The sequence below is a fragment of the Gymnoscopelus microlampas genome (assembly GCF_963454915.1).
Source record: "Gymnoscopelus microlampas genome assembly, chromosome: 8".
NCBI classification, from domain to species: domain Eukaryota; kingdom Metazoa; phylum Chordata; class Actinopteri; order Myctophiformes; family Myctophidae; genus Gymnoscopelus; species Gymnoscopelus microlampas.
The window spans coordinates 26,702,674-26,720,847 of record NC_139945.1 but is presented as its reverse complement, the minus strand read 5'-3'; the positions used below and the strand labels follow the sequence as shown (position 1 = coordinate 26,720,847).

The 18,174-nt window shown below is 42.6% G+C and overlaps 1 protein-coding gene and 1 pseudogene across 6 annotated transcripts in view; one reads left to right on the top strand and one right to left on the bottom strand.

Moving 5' to 3' along the window:
- Window positions 1-660: 660 nt before the first annotated feature.
- The window catches only part of dock10 (dedicator of cytokinesis 10), a 133,478-nt gene continuing 115,964 nt past the window's right edge, over window positions 661-18,174 (bottom strand). For 4 of the 5 annotated variants that reach the window (XM_084064331.1, XM_084064329.1, XM_084064330.1 and 1 more), the window contains 14 exons: window positions 17,245-17,427; window positions 16,736-16,846; window positions 15,994-16,209; window positions 15,199-15,256; window positions 13,960-14,061; window positions 12,090-12,196; window positions 11,089-11,211; window positions 10,650-10,763; window positions 8,115-8,261; window positions 7,408-7,618; window positions 4,802-4,992; window positions 4,157-4,257; window positions 3,025-3,163; window positions 661-1,839 (listed from right to left, as the gene is read on the bottom strand). In XM_084064331.1, the coding sequence (XP_083920457.1) occupies window positions 1,792-1,839; window positions 3,025-3,163; window positions 4,157-4,257; window positions 4,802-4,992; window positions 7,408-7,618; window positions 8,115-8,261; window positions 10,650-10,763; window positions 11,089-11,211; window positions 12,090-12,196; window positions 13,960-14,061; window positions 15,199-15,256; window positions 15,994-16,209; window positions 16,736-16,846; window positions 17,245-17,427 (1,851 nt within the window). In that variant the 3' untranslated portion in view covers window positions 661-1,791. The remainder of the gene's footprint in view (window positions 1,840-3,024; window positions 3,164-4,156; window positions 4,258-4,801; window positions 4,993-7,407; window positions 7,619-8,114; window positions 8,262-10,649; window positions 10,764-11,088; window positions 11,212-12,089; window positions 12,197-13,959; window positions 14,062-15,198; window positions 15,257-15,993; window positions 16,210-16,735; window positions 16,847-17,244; window positions 17,428-18,174) is intronic. The other variant, XM_084064333.1, reaches the window with a different exon arrangement.
- On the top strand, window positions 5,522-6,995 carry LOC311050041 (ubiquitin-conjugating enzyme E2 J2-like; annotated as a pseudogene). The gene is made up of 4 exons: window positions 5,522-5,525; window positions 5,660-5,936; window positions 6,377-6,527; window positions 6,758-6,995. The product of its transcript is annotated as a ubiquitin-conjugating enzyme E2 J2-like (transcript).

Here is an 18,174-nt window from a genome sequence, read left to right as displayed (position 1 = left end):
AGTTGTAGATCGGCACATTTTGCTATTTTTGTTTAATATAGAATAGGGCGTTGATTTATGAAAATATATAAAATGATAAATATGGACATACTAGGTTTCCTGCCCAGCAGCAACGATATGGGTTGAGTCTGAAATCTCATACTAAGGTACTACTAAACGGTATGCTATTTTCAGCATACTGTATAGTATCATACCAAACAGTATGCTTTATTTCTAGTATGCTTTACACTCTCCACAGTGTTGAATACTACTAAACCTGAATTTAGTATGCATCTCACATACTATTTAGTAGCTAATAAGCTTTCGGACATAGGCTACTAAAGATGTATTTGGCGTATGTTAGTATGCCATTCCAGACAGGGCCATAGTCTCTTCAGTGACTGTTCCTGTTTTGACCATAACAGTGTAAAATTATGTGCTCTTCAACAACAAATTATTGCTGAAATTAACATATTTAAATTGTAAATCAGACAAGGGTATTTTAGAGAGGAATACTGGTTGTATTTCAGAAGGACTTATGCACATCAGTTTCGGACATTAACAAAATTTTATTTAAATGTTATACATAAAACTTTAGTTTGTTCGTTTTTTTATTTAGCTAAACAAATATTCATATATTGTATTTTTTTTTATATATAAAAAAAGAAATGTCTGAAACCATTTTAAATATTAATATTTCTTATTTACAATTCAAAACAGTACAGGAAATAATAACAATAACAATGACATCAATCATAAAAATGTTATAAAACATAAAGTTTTTCTGTTTGAAAATCTGCAAGCTGAGAATTTCAGAATGTTAGCAAGGATACAAAGTGGTAATATGGAACTGCTCTACATTCAGACAGGAAGTCTAGAGGTGTGCTCAACCAATCAGATTGCTCGGTTAGTTAAGATGCGTAATCCAAGGTTCATTGCCTGTTCACATTACAGTCATCATCCAGGGTTCTCTTTTCCAATAGGTTGAAATACAATGATAATTTTCAGAAAAGTTGAAATATCGTAATTAAAAATGCACCAGAATAAAAACGTACATGTTCAGTTGAACGCACCTCAAGCTTGAATAAGTCACTGTTTTCTAAAAGGGGACGGGGTTGTGGAGAGAAGGCGCATGTTTTCTGTGTGTGTGTGTGTGTGTGTGTGTGTGTGTGTGTGTGTGTGTGTGTGTGTGTGTGTGTGTGTGTGTGTGTGTGTGTGTGTGTGTGTGCGAGCGTGCATGTGTGTGTGATGTATTTCTGTTTTGTATGTTCTTGCATGTGAAAGTGTCAATCAAAGTGAATAACGCCTAATTGATGCTCCGTCATACGACGGCGTCGCGTACTGAAAATAGCCGAGAATGCAACGTGTTGTGAGCTTATAGATCGGCTATTTTCAGGACGCGACAGTGCCGTAGGACGAAGTATAAATCGGGCCATAATAAGAATGTAAGGTAACAAAACTGTTTTCAGGACAGGCAAGTCCATACTATACATGGATGGAGTCTTTACAAAAAAACAACATTAGCTAAGTAGCTAACAGTCCCAGCAGCCCGGCCTCTAGATAGTCAATGTTCATCAACAGGACCCACAGACTACCACAACCACAGTCTACACACCTCTTCCCTTGTTTTCTCTAACTACATTTCCCTCATAGTTCCAACATGACGTCCCCCAATGCCCACTAAACAGCAGGAAACCACAACAGTCAGCAACAAGCAAAAAAGAAAAGAGTTTTAGGGCTTTGTATGGAAACAGATGTGGGGGGAAAAATGTCCCACAGTTTCCAATGCAAATGAATGAGTCTATTGGCCGTTTAGTATGCACTGTGTCGTTCTGTTCCTGGTTGTCTTGTGTGAGGAATCTGTACCGGGAGAGAGAGAGAACACTGGTATTAAAACTAGCACATTTCACAGATGGAGAGTTAGTATCATCAACAATAGTTTGTGTGTAAAAAATGACAATGTATGTTATAAAGCTGTAATCCAGGACTTATAATATAACCAATATAACCAGTACATCTGCAGTGGTTGGTATATATATATCCCATGGCAAGCAGGGATTTCATTTCGGATGAACGGTAGGTAGATAATTGTTCTCATGAGACCCAGGGCTCGAATCTCAGGTTGGACATACAAGTTACGGATTGCAGCTTTGAGTTACTGTTTGTCTGACTGGGGTAAAACAGCAAGATGAAAGGTAAAGGCACATGTTAAAGAGGGAGTTTGATTGTATGACGTTCCAGACTTACAGATAGTGGGGGGGGGGGGGGGAGGTGGAGAGAGAGAGAGAGAGAGAGAGAGAGAGAGAGAGAGAGAGAGAGAGAGATGAGAGAGAGAGAGAGAGAGAGAGAGAGAGAGAGAGAGAGAGAGAGAGAAGAGAGAGAGAGAGATGAGAGAGAGAGAGAGAGAGAGAGAGAGAGAGAGAGAGAGAGAGAGAGAGAGAGAGAGAGAGGAGAGAGAGAGAGAGGAGCTACTTGCAGGCTAAAACTCATTTTGGAAGCTGTGACCAGAGAGAAAAGGTTGGAAAGGAGAAGAAGAATGACAACAGAAACATAATACACAGAAATGAGAATGCTTATCAGAAAGGCTAAAGACATTGAGAAGAGAGACAGTGTGAGAAGTCAGACCGTCAGTCAGTCAGACAGACAGACAATCAATCAACAGTCTCACCAAAAAAGCGGTATAATGGATACTTAATGACCATTTCAAATAACAGTAGGCTACTTATGTATTTCTGCAGCTATACGCATGTTTTGTATGTATTAAGATACGTACAAAACAGAGAATTACGACACTCCCACTTCTTAAATGAAGAATATTCATGTAACATTCATTATACAATCAATCATTGATTGGCAAAACCAACTTACAGTTGATCTGGAATTTGTTTCAGTGTGCACAGTTATAACAATAAGAACAAGAAGAATGCGGAAGTAACAATTGCCATTGGCCGACCGATAGTTCAAAATGCTACTGTGCAGTTGTAGTGTAGAACCCCATTCATCAGTGTTTAGGAATTACAGACAGACAGACAGACAGAGACAGACCTGTTCGTTCATGATGCCAGACAGCTCAGTCAGCATGTCTCTGTAGTGAGCTCTCATCTCCTCTTGGTATTCCAGCTGGTCCTCCTTGATGAGACGTTCGTTCACATCCAAGGCCTGTCCACACGCTTCTGCAAACTGCCTGCACCACCAACATGAGCACAAACACCAGCAGTTAGGCACCGTACGTACACTGCCTCTACACAGCAACATCCTTAGTGTATACTATATACCAGTGGTTCTCAACCAGTGGTCCGGGGACTACCAGTAGTCCTTGAGGGGGTTCCAAGTGGTCCCCAGCTAAATGATGGAGAGTTGGTAACCAAATGGACCCTTATAGATCTTTAACTCTTGAGAGCGTAAAATATTTAATATTTAATTTTACTCTCTCAAGAGTTAAATTATTGTTAAACATCTGCATTACTTAATTTACAAGAAGTCTACACAATTAGAGAATGTAGAAGAATTGTTATTTTGATCAACGTTGGCCTGTTATCTCTCCTATTGGTACCACATCAATACAGCATGGAATTGTGGACAAAATCTTATCCAACGACAAAAGAATATTCCAAGTCTTGGGTCTGAGAGTCTAAATCTCATCAAATGGTGGTCCGTGGCTCAAATGCCAAATAAATAATGGACCTTGATATGAAAAGGGTTGAAAACCACTGCTGTATACTGTACTTTGTTGCATGATTAATAGAGAAAATATCCGAAATGCATTGCGACCCAACACGTTGTGAGCTTGTAGATCTGCTATTTTCACATGCAGCGCTATTTTCGCTATTTGATGTACAACAGTATGTTGGGTTTAAGTGGTTAACTGATGTTTAGCCAACATTGACTTACAGTAGATATTGAGGTACATGTTTTATAACTATGGACAATCTGTGATATATGGCCAAAGCCGTGAATAGAAAATTAAATGTATTGACTAGTGGTGCGGACCTTAAAGTGCCTGCTTGCCTCAACAGCAGTTGAGGGGGAAACACTGAAGTGAAAATCCAGTCCACAAGCACACTTCTCTAACCTTTGGGCTTCTGTCGCCATCTACTGGTAGCAATAAAATATGTACAATAATGCTTACAATATGTAAGCTTTCAGCTCAAGCAAGCAGTTCTAACTTCTATCCCACCTGAAGATCTCCTTGAGTAGTTTGACCTGGTTGTCTGGGTATTTCTTGGCATTCTTCTCCTCCAGGAAGGCCCGGGCATAAGCCATGGGCCCTGCATTTACCTGAAAACACAAAACGTAAATAAGTATATATGGTAATGTACCATATTATGTCTGAGTGAATGAGTGAATGAGTGAGTGAGTGAGTGAGTGAGTGAATTCATTCATGATTTCATGATTTCATGAGTTTATTTTATTACATCATGATGCACCAAGCCCATTTCCGGGGCAAGATCTGGCGTGCAAGTATAAGGCAGGATTAGCCTCGCGTGGCCAGACAATATTCCGAGGGCTAAAGTGCAACGCAATTTTGCAAAGGCAGATTCGTCTGGAACCAGGCTAAGGCAGGATGGAACATGATGGGATTTGGATTTGAATTTGGCTCATCGCGACTCACAAGAAGCATAATGTTCAGTGCTTTATCTTGGCTGAGGCACCAGGCACCCTCGTCCTGACCCATTATTAACGTATTATTTAATCTTTTATCATTGTTAAATTTTAAATGATCACAATATGGTCACGTGACTTGAGACGTGGCTCAGGCTCAAAGTATGGGTAACTGGACTATAACTGTACTGTTATACAAAGAGCAGACGTGGTTTCGCACCTTGACGCTGACACTGCCCTGCAGTTTGAGCTGCAGTCGGATCATGTCCACCTCCTCCATGTTACACAGCTGGTTGAGCTCAGACACCTTGCGTGACATCTCGTCGATGGCCACCTCGATGGGGTTCATCTCGGTGCTCTGCTGCTCCACCACCTGGATGCGTTTCTTCAGGTAGGGGAAACTGGAGCTGGCTGAAGAAAGGACACAGGACAAATACATACATAAATAAAATATTGAATTATGTGGATCTCGTGATCCACATGAGAACGGCGTGGCTCCAATGTGGATCTGGGACTTCATGTGACCAGCCTGTGACGTTAGTCATCTATGACAGTGGTTCTCAAACTTTTTCATGTCAAGGACCCCCAAATGGACACTTATTAGCCCGCGGACCCCCATTTGAAAAGATACATTTTAAGGACCCCCAGTTTGACATGCATTAGGGCTACGGACCACCGTTTAATGGCATTTCTATCTCTGGGACCCCAATTCATATTGTAAAATCAATGCTAATGTAACTCTGAGAGTGTACAAATGGAACCAAATGGACCCGTTAGGGTCCATTTGGTTCCATTTGTACACTCTCAGAGTTACAGACCCATAGGGGTCCATTTGGTTCCTGTCCATTATTTAGCTGGGTACCCCCTGGAACCCCCTCAAGTACCCCTGGGGGTCCCCGGACCCCACTTTGAGAACCAACGATCTATGACATTATCTATGATGTGTAACTGCACATTTGGGCATGGTTTCAGCCTGTTCAGAGCCACATTGACTTCCATCTGATCCATTATAATATTAACGTTAAATATTTCAAAAAGTAGAGTTCTACTCTCTTCAGTGTTGGCGATAGCTGCTAAGCTAACACTACGTCGTTGTCCTCGTTTCATGGATCTGTCAACCAAAACAACTGCTTTACATCCCCAACTACAGCCACCCAGCGACTAAAACAGGATTACCTCAGAATAAAGACAGACCCGGAGCCTTACATCTGTGCAGAACCTCTCCCCTCCAACATTCTAGAATGGCACGATGTTGTCAGGGGTCCCCGAGAAAACCCCCTATGAAGGGGGATACTACCGCGGCAAACTCATATTTCCACGGGAATTCCCCTTTAAACCAGCCAGTATCTAGATCAGTGGTTCTCAAACTTTTTCATGTCAAGGACCCCCTAATTGACACTTATTACCCCGCGGACCCCCATTTGAAAAGATAAGCCAGGGAGGGACCCCAATAAGAGAAGGTTTTTACGGCTCTCTAGCAGTGATTCTCAACCATTTTCATTTCAAGGACCCCCCAGTTTGACATGCATTAGGCTACGGACCCCCATCTAGTGGCATTTATACCTCTGGGACCCCAATTCACATTGTAAAACCAATGTCAATTTAACTCTGAGAGTGTACAAATGGAACCAAATGGACCCGTTAGGGTCCATTTGGTTCCATTTGTACACTCTCTGAGTTACAGACCCATAAGGGTCCATTTGGTTCCTGTCCATCATTTAGCTGGGGACCCCCTGGAACCCCCTCAAGTACCCCTGGGGGTCCCCGGACCCCACTTTGAGAACCAACGATCTAGATGATAACACCAAATGGGAGATTCAAGTGCAACACACGGTTATGTCTGTCCATCACAGACTTCCACCCAGATACATGGAATCCTGTCTGGTCCGTATCCGCTATCCTCACAGGCCTGCTCAGCTTCATGGTGGAGAAAGGCCCCACCCTATAGACGGGTTTCCGAGCGACGTCATCACAGAGCAGAATGCGCAATCTGCGCATGCCTGGGGGAAAGGCGCGTTCGAAAATACAGCCCTGAGCGGCAGTGAGCGCACTGGCCAATACAAACTAATAGGCGAGTGTGCTCCGGTGCGTAATTTCCAAACGCACCCATAGGCTTACCCCCTCCTCTGCGCGGTCATATCCTCTCAATGTTTACAAACATGAAACCCGTCTATAGGCAGCATTGAGACCTCTGACTACACACAAAGACAACTGTCAGCCCAATGTTTGGCCTTCAACCTCAAGGACAAAGTGTTTTGTGAGCAGTTTTGCGATGTAGTTGATGAAATGAAACAGAAGCAGAAGGCCCAGGAGGAGCCGAGTGCCAGCACCCAGCCCCTCCCCCTCCCCACGTGGTGCTTGACGGCGACCCAGATGATTTGCTTAATGTGTATGTACAACGTTTTCTCACTTAAACAAACCAACATACAGTGGAAGTGTACACAGGGCATCTGTTCATTTCGAAAGTTATGATTTAAGGACTTTTAAGACCTTTTTAATACTGCTAAAATAAAACATAAAATAAAAAATAAGACCATTACTGTGTCAAAAGTAATCAACAAACTATACTATAAAAAATTGTCAAATTGTCAAATTTTATCTAAGAAAGAGGCAACTATTGTGAAAATAGCCGATCTAATTTACATGTAGATCGGCTAATTTCACAATTTGCATTTGTGGAACCGAGTCAAACTAAATGTAATGCCTCCACCTACAATTCCAAGTGCTTGTCAGGGTGGGGGGTCCCCAGTTCAAATCTGATTATTATTGAGGTCACGGCCTGAAAAGGTTGAGAAACACTGGTTTAGACTAGTATGGTCTTCTTACTGGTCAGTATGGTGCGTCTCTTGCACTGCTCCTCCACGTCACCGTGCTTCTTCCCTGACAGAGTGAACGGCGTCTCGAACACAAATCGGTTGATGTTGTGGTGCCTCTCGAAGTCTGTCCTCTTGTCCTGCTGTTCCTTCTCATCAAAGTATGGCACCACGTAGGTCACCTGGATGTAGGCGAACTTGGCGTCCAGGTCCTTGGGGTTCACCTGTGGTCAAATATTATTCGCCATTCAAAGATCTATAATGTACGAATACCGGAATATTACCAAATTTATCAGCAGGGTTGGATTTGCTGGGGCGGATGGTGGGGGAATCAATGCCTCTGCTTTTGATATCCCTTTTGATATTGTTTTATCCCTGATTCTGGTCAGCCTGATATGTTTGATATATTACTGTATATTTGATAATATCACAGTTAAAAATGTAATTTAAAAAATGTATGTCAACCATGTTACATTTTTCAAACCGTTTCAACTTTTTCCAAAATGTTTGGCTATTTTCACCATTTGTCATTTGGCAATGATTAAGATTTTTTCTTTTTTTTAATAATTTGAAATCTGTTTATAGAATTCAAAATGTATTAGCTTCACAGTTTATGCACTGAAGTTACACACTCCCACATAAGTTACGGTACATCCAGAGTTGAATTGTCAGCTTAAATGTGGAGGTGAATGTGATTATGGGGACCGTGCTGTCAGTTACCTTATTGGAGTCCTGGATCATCTTGACGTTGTCCGCTCCAAATTTATCCGAGTAGAGTTTGAGCAGCCTCTGGGAAATCTCTGACAGCCCCGTGAGTTTAGGCTCCTTGTAGATGAACTCCTTGCTCTCCTCCTCCTCAAAGAAACCCTGCCGCAACATACAGGCAAAATCCCAAAGGGTAAATTACTTCTCTGCATTGACCCAGCAGTGTGCTGCTCAGAGTGAGTGCACGGGGGAGCAGTTGAGGTTAAGTGTCGTGCTCAGGGACACTTTAGGCTGCAACATACTCCAAACGAACACAAAGGTTTTTCGCTTTCTTTGGCATCTTCTTTTGTCAATAAGAACAAAATAAGTACTTTGGCAGTGCCTTGCCGGCGTTCTTTGGTTTTGAACTAGCTATACACCCTAGCCGAACATTGTGTGTGATTGGTCAGAAGTTCAATGTGGCTGTGATTTATTTATTTTTGTTTATGCATTCTGCCCAAGGCTTGATTCTGCCAGCTGTGAACAATGGATAGTTTTGAAGAGAGGTTGGCTGAGGAGGTTAGGAGGTACAAACACCTCTATATTTCCTCTCTGATGTTGGTAAAACCACTGTTCCAGCACTCTACACAATGTTTCAGTGGTTTGAGTGAGCTGTGTTGTTGCTAGGCAGACTACATTAGACTATGGTCTAACGTTAAAACTCAGAGCTGACCTGTAGTTTTTAAAATAGCATTGTCTTCTAAGAACTTTGTTCGGTTTGGCAAGCACTGCCGAAGCCAAAAAAAAGTTTGGAGTCGTTTGTTGTAATGCTGCAGGCTTTAACCAGGCGACATGAAGTCTGGAGGTTCGAACCGCGGCAGTCCATACACTGTTCATAAATAGTTCATTTGTGTTCCTCCTTTGAAACGTGTCGAGTCAGATTCATGTGGCGTCAAGAGCGGTTTCTCATGTCACCGTTTATCACAACAACAACTACGTCACAGCAAACCATCGGATTGTTAGAACGAGGAAGCAACGTTATGCTCTGGATGGGGGCAGTTCAGAGGTCATTGTCAAAGCACCATGGGAGTGAAAAGGCCAAAGGTGAGTGAGGTTTATCAGCAATGTCTCTGCCTGTGTCTGTCCACTAGAGGCACTCTGACACAAGTTCTGTAGAACGTTAAACGTTCTGACACAAGTCCTGTAGAACGTTAAACGTTCTGACACAAGTCCTGTAGAACGTTAAACGTTCTGACAAAAGTCCTGCGGAACGTTAAACATTCCTACTAACAAGACACAAGAGGTAATCTTGGATTATAGATTATGGGAAGTATACATATCAAACATATATTATACATATATAGTATATTATATACACGAATATGTATACAGAATAGAGAAGAGCAGGCTGGAGAGGAACCCGTCAAAGGGGTCAGAGCAGTATTTGTTAATAGAGGTGGAAGGAGAAGACAGGTCAAGTGGTTAGAAGAGAGAAACAAAAGAAGAAAAAAAAACACCAAACGAAAAACTTACCGCAATCTTGATATAGAAAATAAACAAAAAGAAGAAAAGAGCAGACAGATGGAATTAAAGGAACTGTCTGACTGAAGAGAGACTCTGACCTCATTCTTACCATCTCTAGCACTGACAAAACTACAAAATCATTTTCATTCTTTCGTTCATTAAGTAGAATTTGTGACTGAGAAGACCCAATGTCCTGGTTTGACTCCTTCTAAATCAGACCCCCTCCCTCTCCCTAATCTCATCTCTCCAAACAACGTAACACCTGCATAAGACTTCATTATTCTCTGCAAATCCATGTATAATATCATTCCCTCATTAACAGGTTTGAAACTGTGTCAAGGATCCAAGTTCTTCAAAGTAAAGCCCTAACACATACCACTGCTTTCTATACTGTAGATAAAGCCAGGGATGTGAAGTTACTCAGGGATACAACCATGGTTGTATGCAGTTAATAATTCACATCATACAGTACGTGTGATGTGTAGGGGTGAAACTAAAATCAATCGAACCATCAACATAAGCGGAAGTGCGCTCTGCAGCTAAAAAAGAGATATGGCAGAAGGGTTTTGCAAAAAGCCACCAGGAATTGTTTTCCAACTGTGATTTAAAAAGTTTAAATCGACCTTAACATTGAAAGTAAAATATAATCGTGGATTTGGAGAATCACGGCACCCCTAGCAGTGTGGGGTATTTCAAATCAATTCAAATAGCGCAGCACCTACAGGCATCCAATCTAATGTCCCATGCTGTATGTAATTTATAGTTGTAAATCTGTTACCCGCAGCATTTATTGTCATGGTTGTTTATGTGAAGCATAAACAACCATGACAGTTGTGATAGATACAGTAGTTAAGTATTGTGTTACATGAGGGCTGTGTGTGTGTGTGTGTGTGTGTGTGTGTGTGTGTGTGTGTGTGTGTGTGTGTGTGTGTGTGTGTGTGTGTGTGTGTGTGTGTGTGTGTGCGCGTGTGTGCGTGTGTGTGCGTGTGTGTGTGTGTGTGTGTGTGTGTGTGTGTGTGTGTGTGTTGTGCTTTATGTGTTACATACCTGTCCATAGAAGGCCACGCGGTAGTAACGACCAAAGAGTCGCTTCTCTGAGTTCACCACCTCGGTTACCTTCAGGTAGGACCGGTGGATGTCATAGTACAGCTCTGATAACCTCTGTGGGTCACACACACACACACACACACACACACACACACACACACACACACACAGAGTTATACTCTTCTACACGCACACATAATGACAAATAGAAACTAGCTCTCTGTGGCGGAATCCGACACAGCGTAGCAGCACCTTCTCCAGCTATCAACAATGGCCAACAGAGCAGAACACACATGCACGCACGCACGCGCACACACACACACACACACACACACACACACACACACACACACACACACACACACACACACACACACACACACACACACACACACACACACACACATATATATGTACACTAAATGGACAGAGGAATCACCTTGAAATCCCGCCTCTTTTCAAAGACAGCAATGACAGGTTTGTTGATGTCGGCGATGAGCTCATGTCTCTCTGATTTCCACAAGTAGTCCACACACAGCTCCAACTGCTCCACCAGGGTGTCCTGTGCACACAGACAGCATGTACATTAAACCAGGGGTCTTCAACAGGTGGTCCGGGACCCCTAGGGGGTCCTCAGCGTTACTATAGGGGGTCCGCCAAATCTTTGTGATATGATTTTTTATTTACCTTAACCACTTAAACCCTAGCATCCCTTTTCTGTGGAGAACTTTAGCCAAAAATAGCAGATCTACAAGCTCACAAGCTTACTACAGGGGGTCTGCCAAATCTTTGAGATATGATTTTTTTTTTACCTTAAACACTTGAACCCTAGCATCCCTTTTCTGTGGAGAACTTTAGCCAAAAATAGCAGATCTACAAGCTCACAACGCCTCGCGCTGCGAGGCGTTGTGAGCTTGTAGATCGGCTATTTTTGGTAAAGCGGTATAGGTGTGGAGGGAAAAAAGGGCAGACCAAGTAAACAAAAAAAGTTTCATCTGAAACACAATTTTATACAATATAGAGGGGGTCCCTGCTTCATCTCTCTCTCATCTAGGGGGTCCTTGGCCTGAAAACGTTGCAGACCCCTGCATTAAACACTTCCAAACTGTCGTCAGCAACAGCTCTTCTATGGTCAGTACACTGCCTTCGAGGTAATTGTTGGGGACATCTTTAAGCTTTTAATTGACAGCGACAGTGGAGAGAGACAGGGAATTCGGAGAGGGAGAGAGTAGGGGCAAATGGCCTGTCCAGCCGGGAATTGAACCGAGGATTCACTGATGTGATTTATGCCCTAACCACTTGTCTATCAGGTCGCCCGTATTTCAGTTTGAATTCTGTTCAGCACCTGCAGGATTACAGTAGGTTAAGCTTAGTTTTTTTCTCTTAATATTACAATTCATGGCAGCCTAGGGTTTGTATGGATTAAGGTGTGTTCATTACCTCCGTGTAGGGCGTGTCTTGCGTCCCAGTGTCCTCTTTCATGGCGCCCTCCTCCTTGACGTTGGGACTGATGCACATGAAGGCAGCCCAGCCCATGGAGAACGATGCTGGGGTTGCAGACAGGGAAATAACCCTGTCACACATGACTTTAACCACGTGAACCCTAGCGTCCCTATTCTGGACACGTCATAATAGGCGGAAATAGACAAAAGCTGAAAATAGGAAAACTTTCAGCCAAAATAGCTGATCTCCAAGTTCACGATCCTCTTTTCATTTCCATTTTTATGTTTTATTTCACATGAGTAGTAGCATTATGCTTTGTCTTTTTTTTGTCTCAGTATGTACTTTTATATATTTTTTGGTGTCCTATTTTCTTTTACTTTGTGATCAGTTTTTTTCAAATTGTATGTAAGTAAACGGTGAGGTTCTCTTATAAGCCCCCCTAGGGTTTCTTACCTCACCGGCACAACAACTATCTGTCATCTTTCCCAGGAAAGAACTAGTATATTATGCATATGTATATATATTCTGTTAAAGTATATCAAATACATTAAATAAATCAAACAATGCGTCACAATGCAACGAGTTGTGAGCTTGTATATTGGCTATTTTCGCTATTGATGTACAACAAAGTATATAGAATTTAAGTGACTTCTGCTATTATTAAAGATGTAAGAAACCCTAGGCTGATTTCATAGTTGGTGTAAAAACTACAGCAGCCTAAAAATCATGGTAGGCTAGTAAGCAACACAGCTGAAGCTACATAAATGTATAATGGGTGTGTGAGATTTAGGTGTCACAGTTGCAGCTATTAATTTGATAGCTGCAACTGTGTTGCTGACATCACAGTGTACTATAAGGTCGTTCTTATGCAGCCTGCCATGTTTTCACCCTGCTATAGTTTTTTAACCTGAACTGGAGAACATACTACAAAATCAGACTAGGGTTCCATGCCCCTTTAATAGTATTCATAGTACTAATAATACCACAAGTATTATCAATTTCAGCTTGTAAACATTTACACCCATGATAATGCAACCATGCTCCACACATCCATGCTTAAAACAATCTTGCACAATCGTCCTTGTACTGAACATCCATAGTGCCCCATATCATCTTACACAAGCTCAAACATGGTCTTAAAGGTGGTGTAAGAGATTAAAAAAGAAAAGTTGTGTAAGTGTGGAATAGCTATATATAGTGTTTGTAACAGGGGTCTCCCCATCTTTCCAACTCTTTAGGGTCGGGATACCAATGATATCCAATCAGTAAGGATAACATATACTGGATACCGGATAAACAAATGAAATTGGAAGTGATGAAACAAAAAATTAGCAGGCAAACTGGAAGACTAAAAAAAGGAGTTCTTCCTCCTGATAATTATTATCCCAAACTGAAGATTTTCTACATATCAAAAAGTTGTAGACATCTGTTACCGAACAACACTCTAGCAATCATTACTAATCAAAATATAGAGCTTTAACTTTTGAACAAAAACATCAATTACACCCCCTTTAACACGACTGTGCTCCACATCATACCCAGTGACACAGAGACCCATATCCAGTGAGAAATAGAAATAGTGAACATTGAAAGACAAACAACAGCAGTCAAGGTGATCATAACCCTATCAAACGTCAAAATATAAAGACATGGGCAGTGTTCGTCGCTCCATCTTACTGTGCACTTCGTCGACGACGACACTGTGCTATTCACTGAAAGAAGTTCATGTATTTCTCTGACGCTGATGGCCCTAAAGCCCACGAGGTCTCTTTCGCCAACCCCGCGGCTTATTGTCCCCACCTCCGTTTGTCTTCAAACCCCCATCCCCACCTCCCCAGCTTGGCCCCCGGCCGGCGGGCACACTCACTGTCTTGGTCTCGGGGGGTAGTTAGTAAGGAGCTACAGTTAAAGACAGGGCTCTCCTCTGGGGACACACGGGACATCCTGGCCTTGTCAGTTCTCCAATAGCCTGTTTGGTGGGAAGGGAGGAGCAGGTGACACAGTTTTACGTCCACTTGTTGTTTGCGTTCGCTCTTGGACAAGACCGTCAGCAGGCTAGCCAAAAAAGCTGTGCTATGGGCATGCTCTGCTAGCCATTTTGACACATACAGCCACATTGAATAAAGCATAAAGGATGTGAGCTACGTGTAAAGATACAGAGATAGATGTAGACACATGCTTCTTGTCTACACGGTGACGCATGCACACACAAGCAGGCAGAATTGCAAATGCAGGACCATGTACCATACCATGGCAAACGTATAGATGTCAACCACTATTTATAAACTATAAAGGTAGAAAAAGGATGGGGCTTAAATGGAGAGTCAGTCGGGTATATCGAGATTCCTTCCATTCCCACACCCAACATTGAACACTGCTGCTCTCACCACACAGTGCCGGGCACGTAAGTCAATGATATATTTGTATGTGTTATTTGAAGTTATTGGTATGTTACCATTTTTTTGCGTTCTTATTTTTTATTCCTGAAAATTAGCTGTATATATCTCTATTCTTACCTATGTTTCATGCCAGCAGCGGTGCTAGTATGACAACTGCATGAGTCTGTCTGTCTGTCTACAGTATCGATCGACAGTATCTAGGCGCGCGCGCTCGCACACACACACACACACACACACACACACACACACACACACACACACACACACACACACACACACACACACACACACACACACACACACACACACACACACACAAAGATGCACACAACATGGCATGTGATGCACACTCAGCTCAACAAAATTTGAGCATGCACATGATCTCAAACCCAGCAATATAGTGCCATTAGGCGAGAAACAGAATGGTAGCTTTGCACGTGTTGACAGAAAGGATGAATGCCACCACTGCCACAGGACTTTCTGAAGGTTAGAGGTTTGGTGCGCCTACACAGATCTGCATGTTCCACAGCAACTCCACAGGAGCAACACACAAGCGCACACGCACACACACACACACACACACACACACACACACACACACACACACACACACACACACACACACACACACACACACACACACACACACACACACACACACACCAGTTGCACAGCATGGAGGCATTGGTCAGAATGTGTGTATTTACCTCTCCTCTTCAGGGATTCAGCTATCAGGGCAGATATGTGGATGTAACACATGGCCGCCTGCAGCAGAGAGACACAAACACACATCTCTGACGGTTCAGGCCTTGACAAAGTACAGTGTGCAGCACAGAACACAAGCTCACTGATGCCTACAGCGCTGAAAGTTTTGAACAGATGGAGCTCACAGCGTTGTGGATTGGATCATTTTGAAATTCACTTGTTTTTGAGATATTATGTGGGTTAAAGCAGGGATAAAACATATCCCCACCAACCATAACAATGAATGACCAGAGGTGGGGATATCAAAAGCAGAGGCTTGGATCGCCCCCATCTCCCCCAGCAAATCCAACTCTGGTTGCAGCTAAAAGCTGCTGGTATGACATAGGGCTGTCATGATATTGACATTTTACTTAATGATTAATTGTCATACAAATAATTGCGATTAACGATTAAATTGTGTTCTGGCATTGAACATTGGAACCTATACAGTAATTAAATTAATTGTAAAAAATACAAATCTATTAGGCTTCGTAAAAAGAAATTGCGCAGGTCAGATGTGAAAAATAACTTCAATATACAAAGAAATGACATATTTAATCATTTTATACTTTAAAAAAAGACGATCTACAATGAGCTGTAGTTGTGAGCCACTACACTACATAGGAATATGTAGGTATGATGAACATTTTTCAACGTGGAGACGATTATGATGATAATGAAGATTATGCAAAACGAATTGCATTTATGTCAAACAATTGCGATTAGGTAATAATTGTGACAGGCCTATTCTGGCGTACCTCGGACAGGTCTCCGTTGCGGACGTGCACCTTGGCCATGCTCTCCAGCCAGGTGCGTCGCAGCTCAGGCGTGCTGGCGTAGGAGTTGGCCAGACTGTACTGCAGGTCCACCAGCATCTCTGGGTCCTTCTCATGCTCCTTCATCTGGGCCGTGGCCATCAGCACCGTCCTGATCCGCTTGGTCAGGTCCTTCACCTCCGCCGGGAACGGTGTGTTCTGGAAGTGACGGGAAAAGGAGTCGGATTGAGCTGCTGATGGGAAGTTATCGAAGTACATTTACTCAGGTACTGTACTTGGGGAGATTTTTACTTTACATAGCATGTCAGAAGATGCACAGTACTGTACTGCATTGGTTCTCAAAGTGGGATCCGGGGACCCCCAGGGGTCATTGAGGTGGTTCCAAGGGGTCCCCAGAAAAATGTATTAATACAGCATCACAATGATTTGAACCCCTTTATCCATACTTTAAACGTGGGCTACTAAAAAATAGCAGATTTACAAGCTTGAGCTTGTACATCTGTTATTTTCGAAAGATCTTAACAGTGTTTGAAAAATGTAATAATTTTGATTTTTTAACTCAAATCTTCTCTTCTGGGGGTCCCTGGCACATTTATTTTTCAGATGGGGGGCCATGGACAAATATATATCAATTCAGGGGTCCTTGACACAAAAGACTGTGTTTCTGTACTGTATTCATGACATGAAGGTATCAGTGGAGATGGAGAGAGTTCATGTGGTTTACCCTGAGCGGTGCATCTCCATTTGCAAAGTTGTTGATGATGGCCAGGGACTGTTGGAACCGTGAGCCTCCAATACCAGCATCTGCTATCAGCTGGCTCACTGCCTTGATCACCTACAAGTCACAGATAATATGAGTGCAACAAAACAAATTGAGGCCACAATCACATGGAGACAACTGTAAAGGGCCGTCCACACCAAGCACTATAACTATAACTATAACTATAACTATAAAGATGTAGTTTTAAAAATCGTCAAGTGGATGGCAGAGTACACACCACAACTATAACAAATACAATGGTGTGCGATTTAGTTATCGTTATAGTTATAGTGCTTGGTGTTAACGGCCCTTAAGAGGAGGTGTTAGAGGTATTCGTTTCAGAACACTTCACCTCAAAGTAGTTGCTCAGAACCAATAGTTCATACAATAAAAACTATGTTCTAATATACTGTAAGCTACAAATCTCTTTCTCGTTTCACGTACGCACGCACGCACACTGTGATCCAACTGACCTGGAGGTGTGAGCGAACTATGGACTTGCCCTTGGTGAACTCAAAGTTCTTCCTCATGAAGAAGTAGAGCAAGGCAGCTGCTTCGGTCTGTGTGGAGCTGGAGCGATGGTTGCAGCACTTCAGGATCTCATAGCACAGACAGCCACACAGGTCTGCCTTACCCTGGAAGAACGCACTGGGGAACTGGCCAGGACAAAAGAAACAGAGGTGAGTACAACGTCCTTTGAAATCGTGATGCAGCGTTGGTAGCAATGTTAGTGCAACCCTTAGTTTTATAGTTTGGTAGTGTTCTCCATTGCAGTGGTTGTCAACCTGTGTGTTGAGACCCCCCCCCCCCAATGATTTTTGGGGGGTCCCCAGATGATTAGGTTAATGTGTAAAATATTTTTCTCACTCAACAGTAAACAAACCAAGTGTATTGTAGGGTATCTGCACATTTTTTTAAAGAAAAATGGCCAAATTGTCAAATTAGAGGCAATCTTTTTTTTACATAGCCGATCTGCATGCTATTTTCACAATATTTATCTGTGATTATTTTGGGGGGTCGGAGCCTGAGAAGGTTGAGAACCACTGAATTCTAGGCTATGGGAATAAGCGGGCTACAATTCCTCTTTGAATAGTATCTTCTTCATTCGACTCAAACTGACACAGCCAGCCGCACAGTACCATAATACACATGCATCTAGCCTGTCCCACACTTTCACCTGTCCCATCCACAGGAACTAACACACCTGTCCCCCTATCCATACTGGCAGGTATAGGAACTAACACACCTGTCCCCCTATCCACACTGGCAGGTATAGGAACTAACACACCTGTCCCCCTATCCACACTGGCAGGTATAGGAACTAATGTTAAAGCAAGGGTACCTGAGAAACAACTTAAAGATGCTACTTGTGAATATAAAAAAAACATGAAAATGAATGTGCT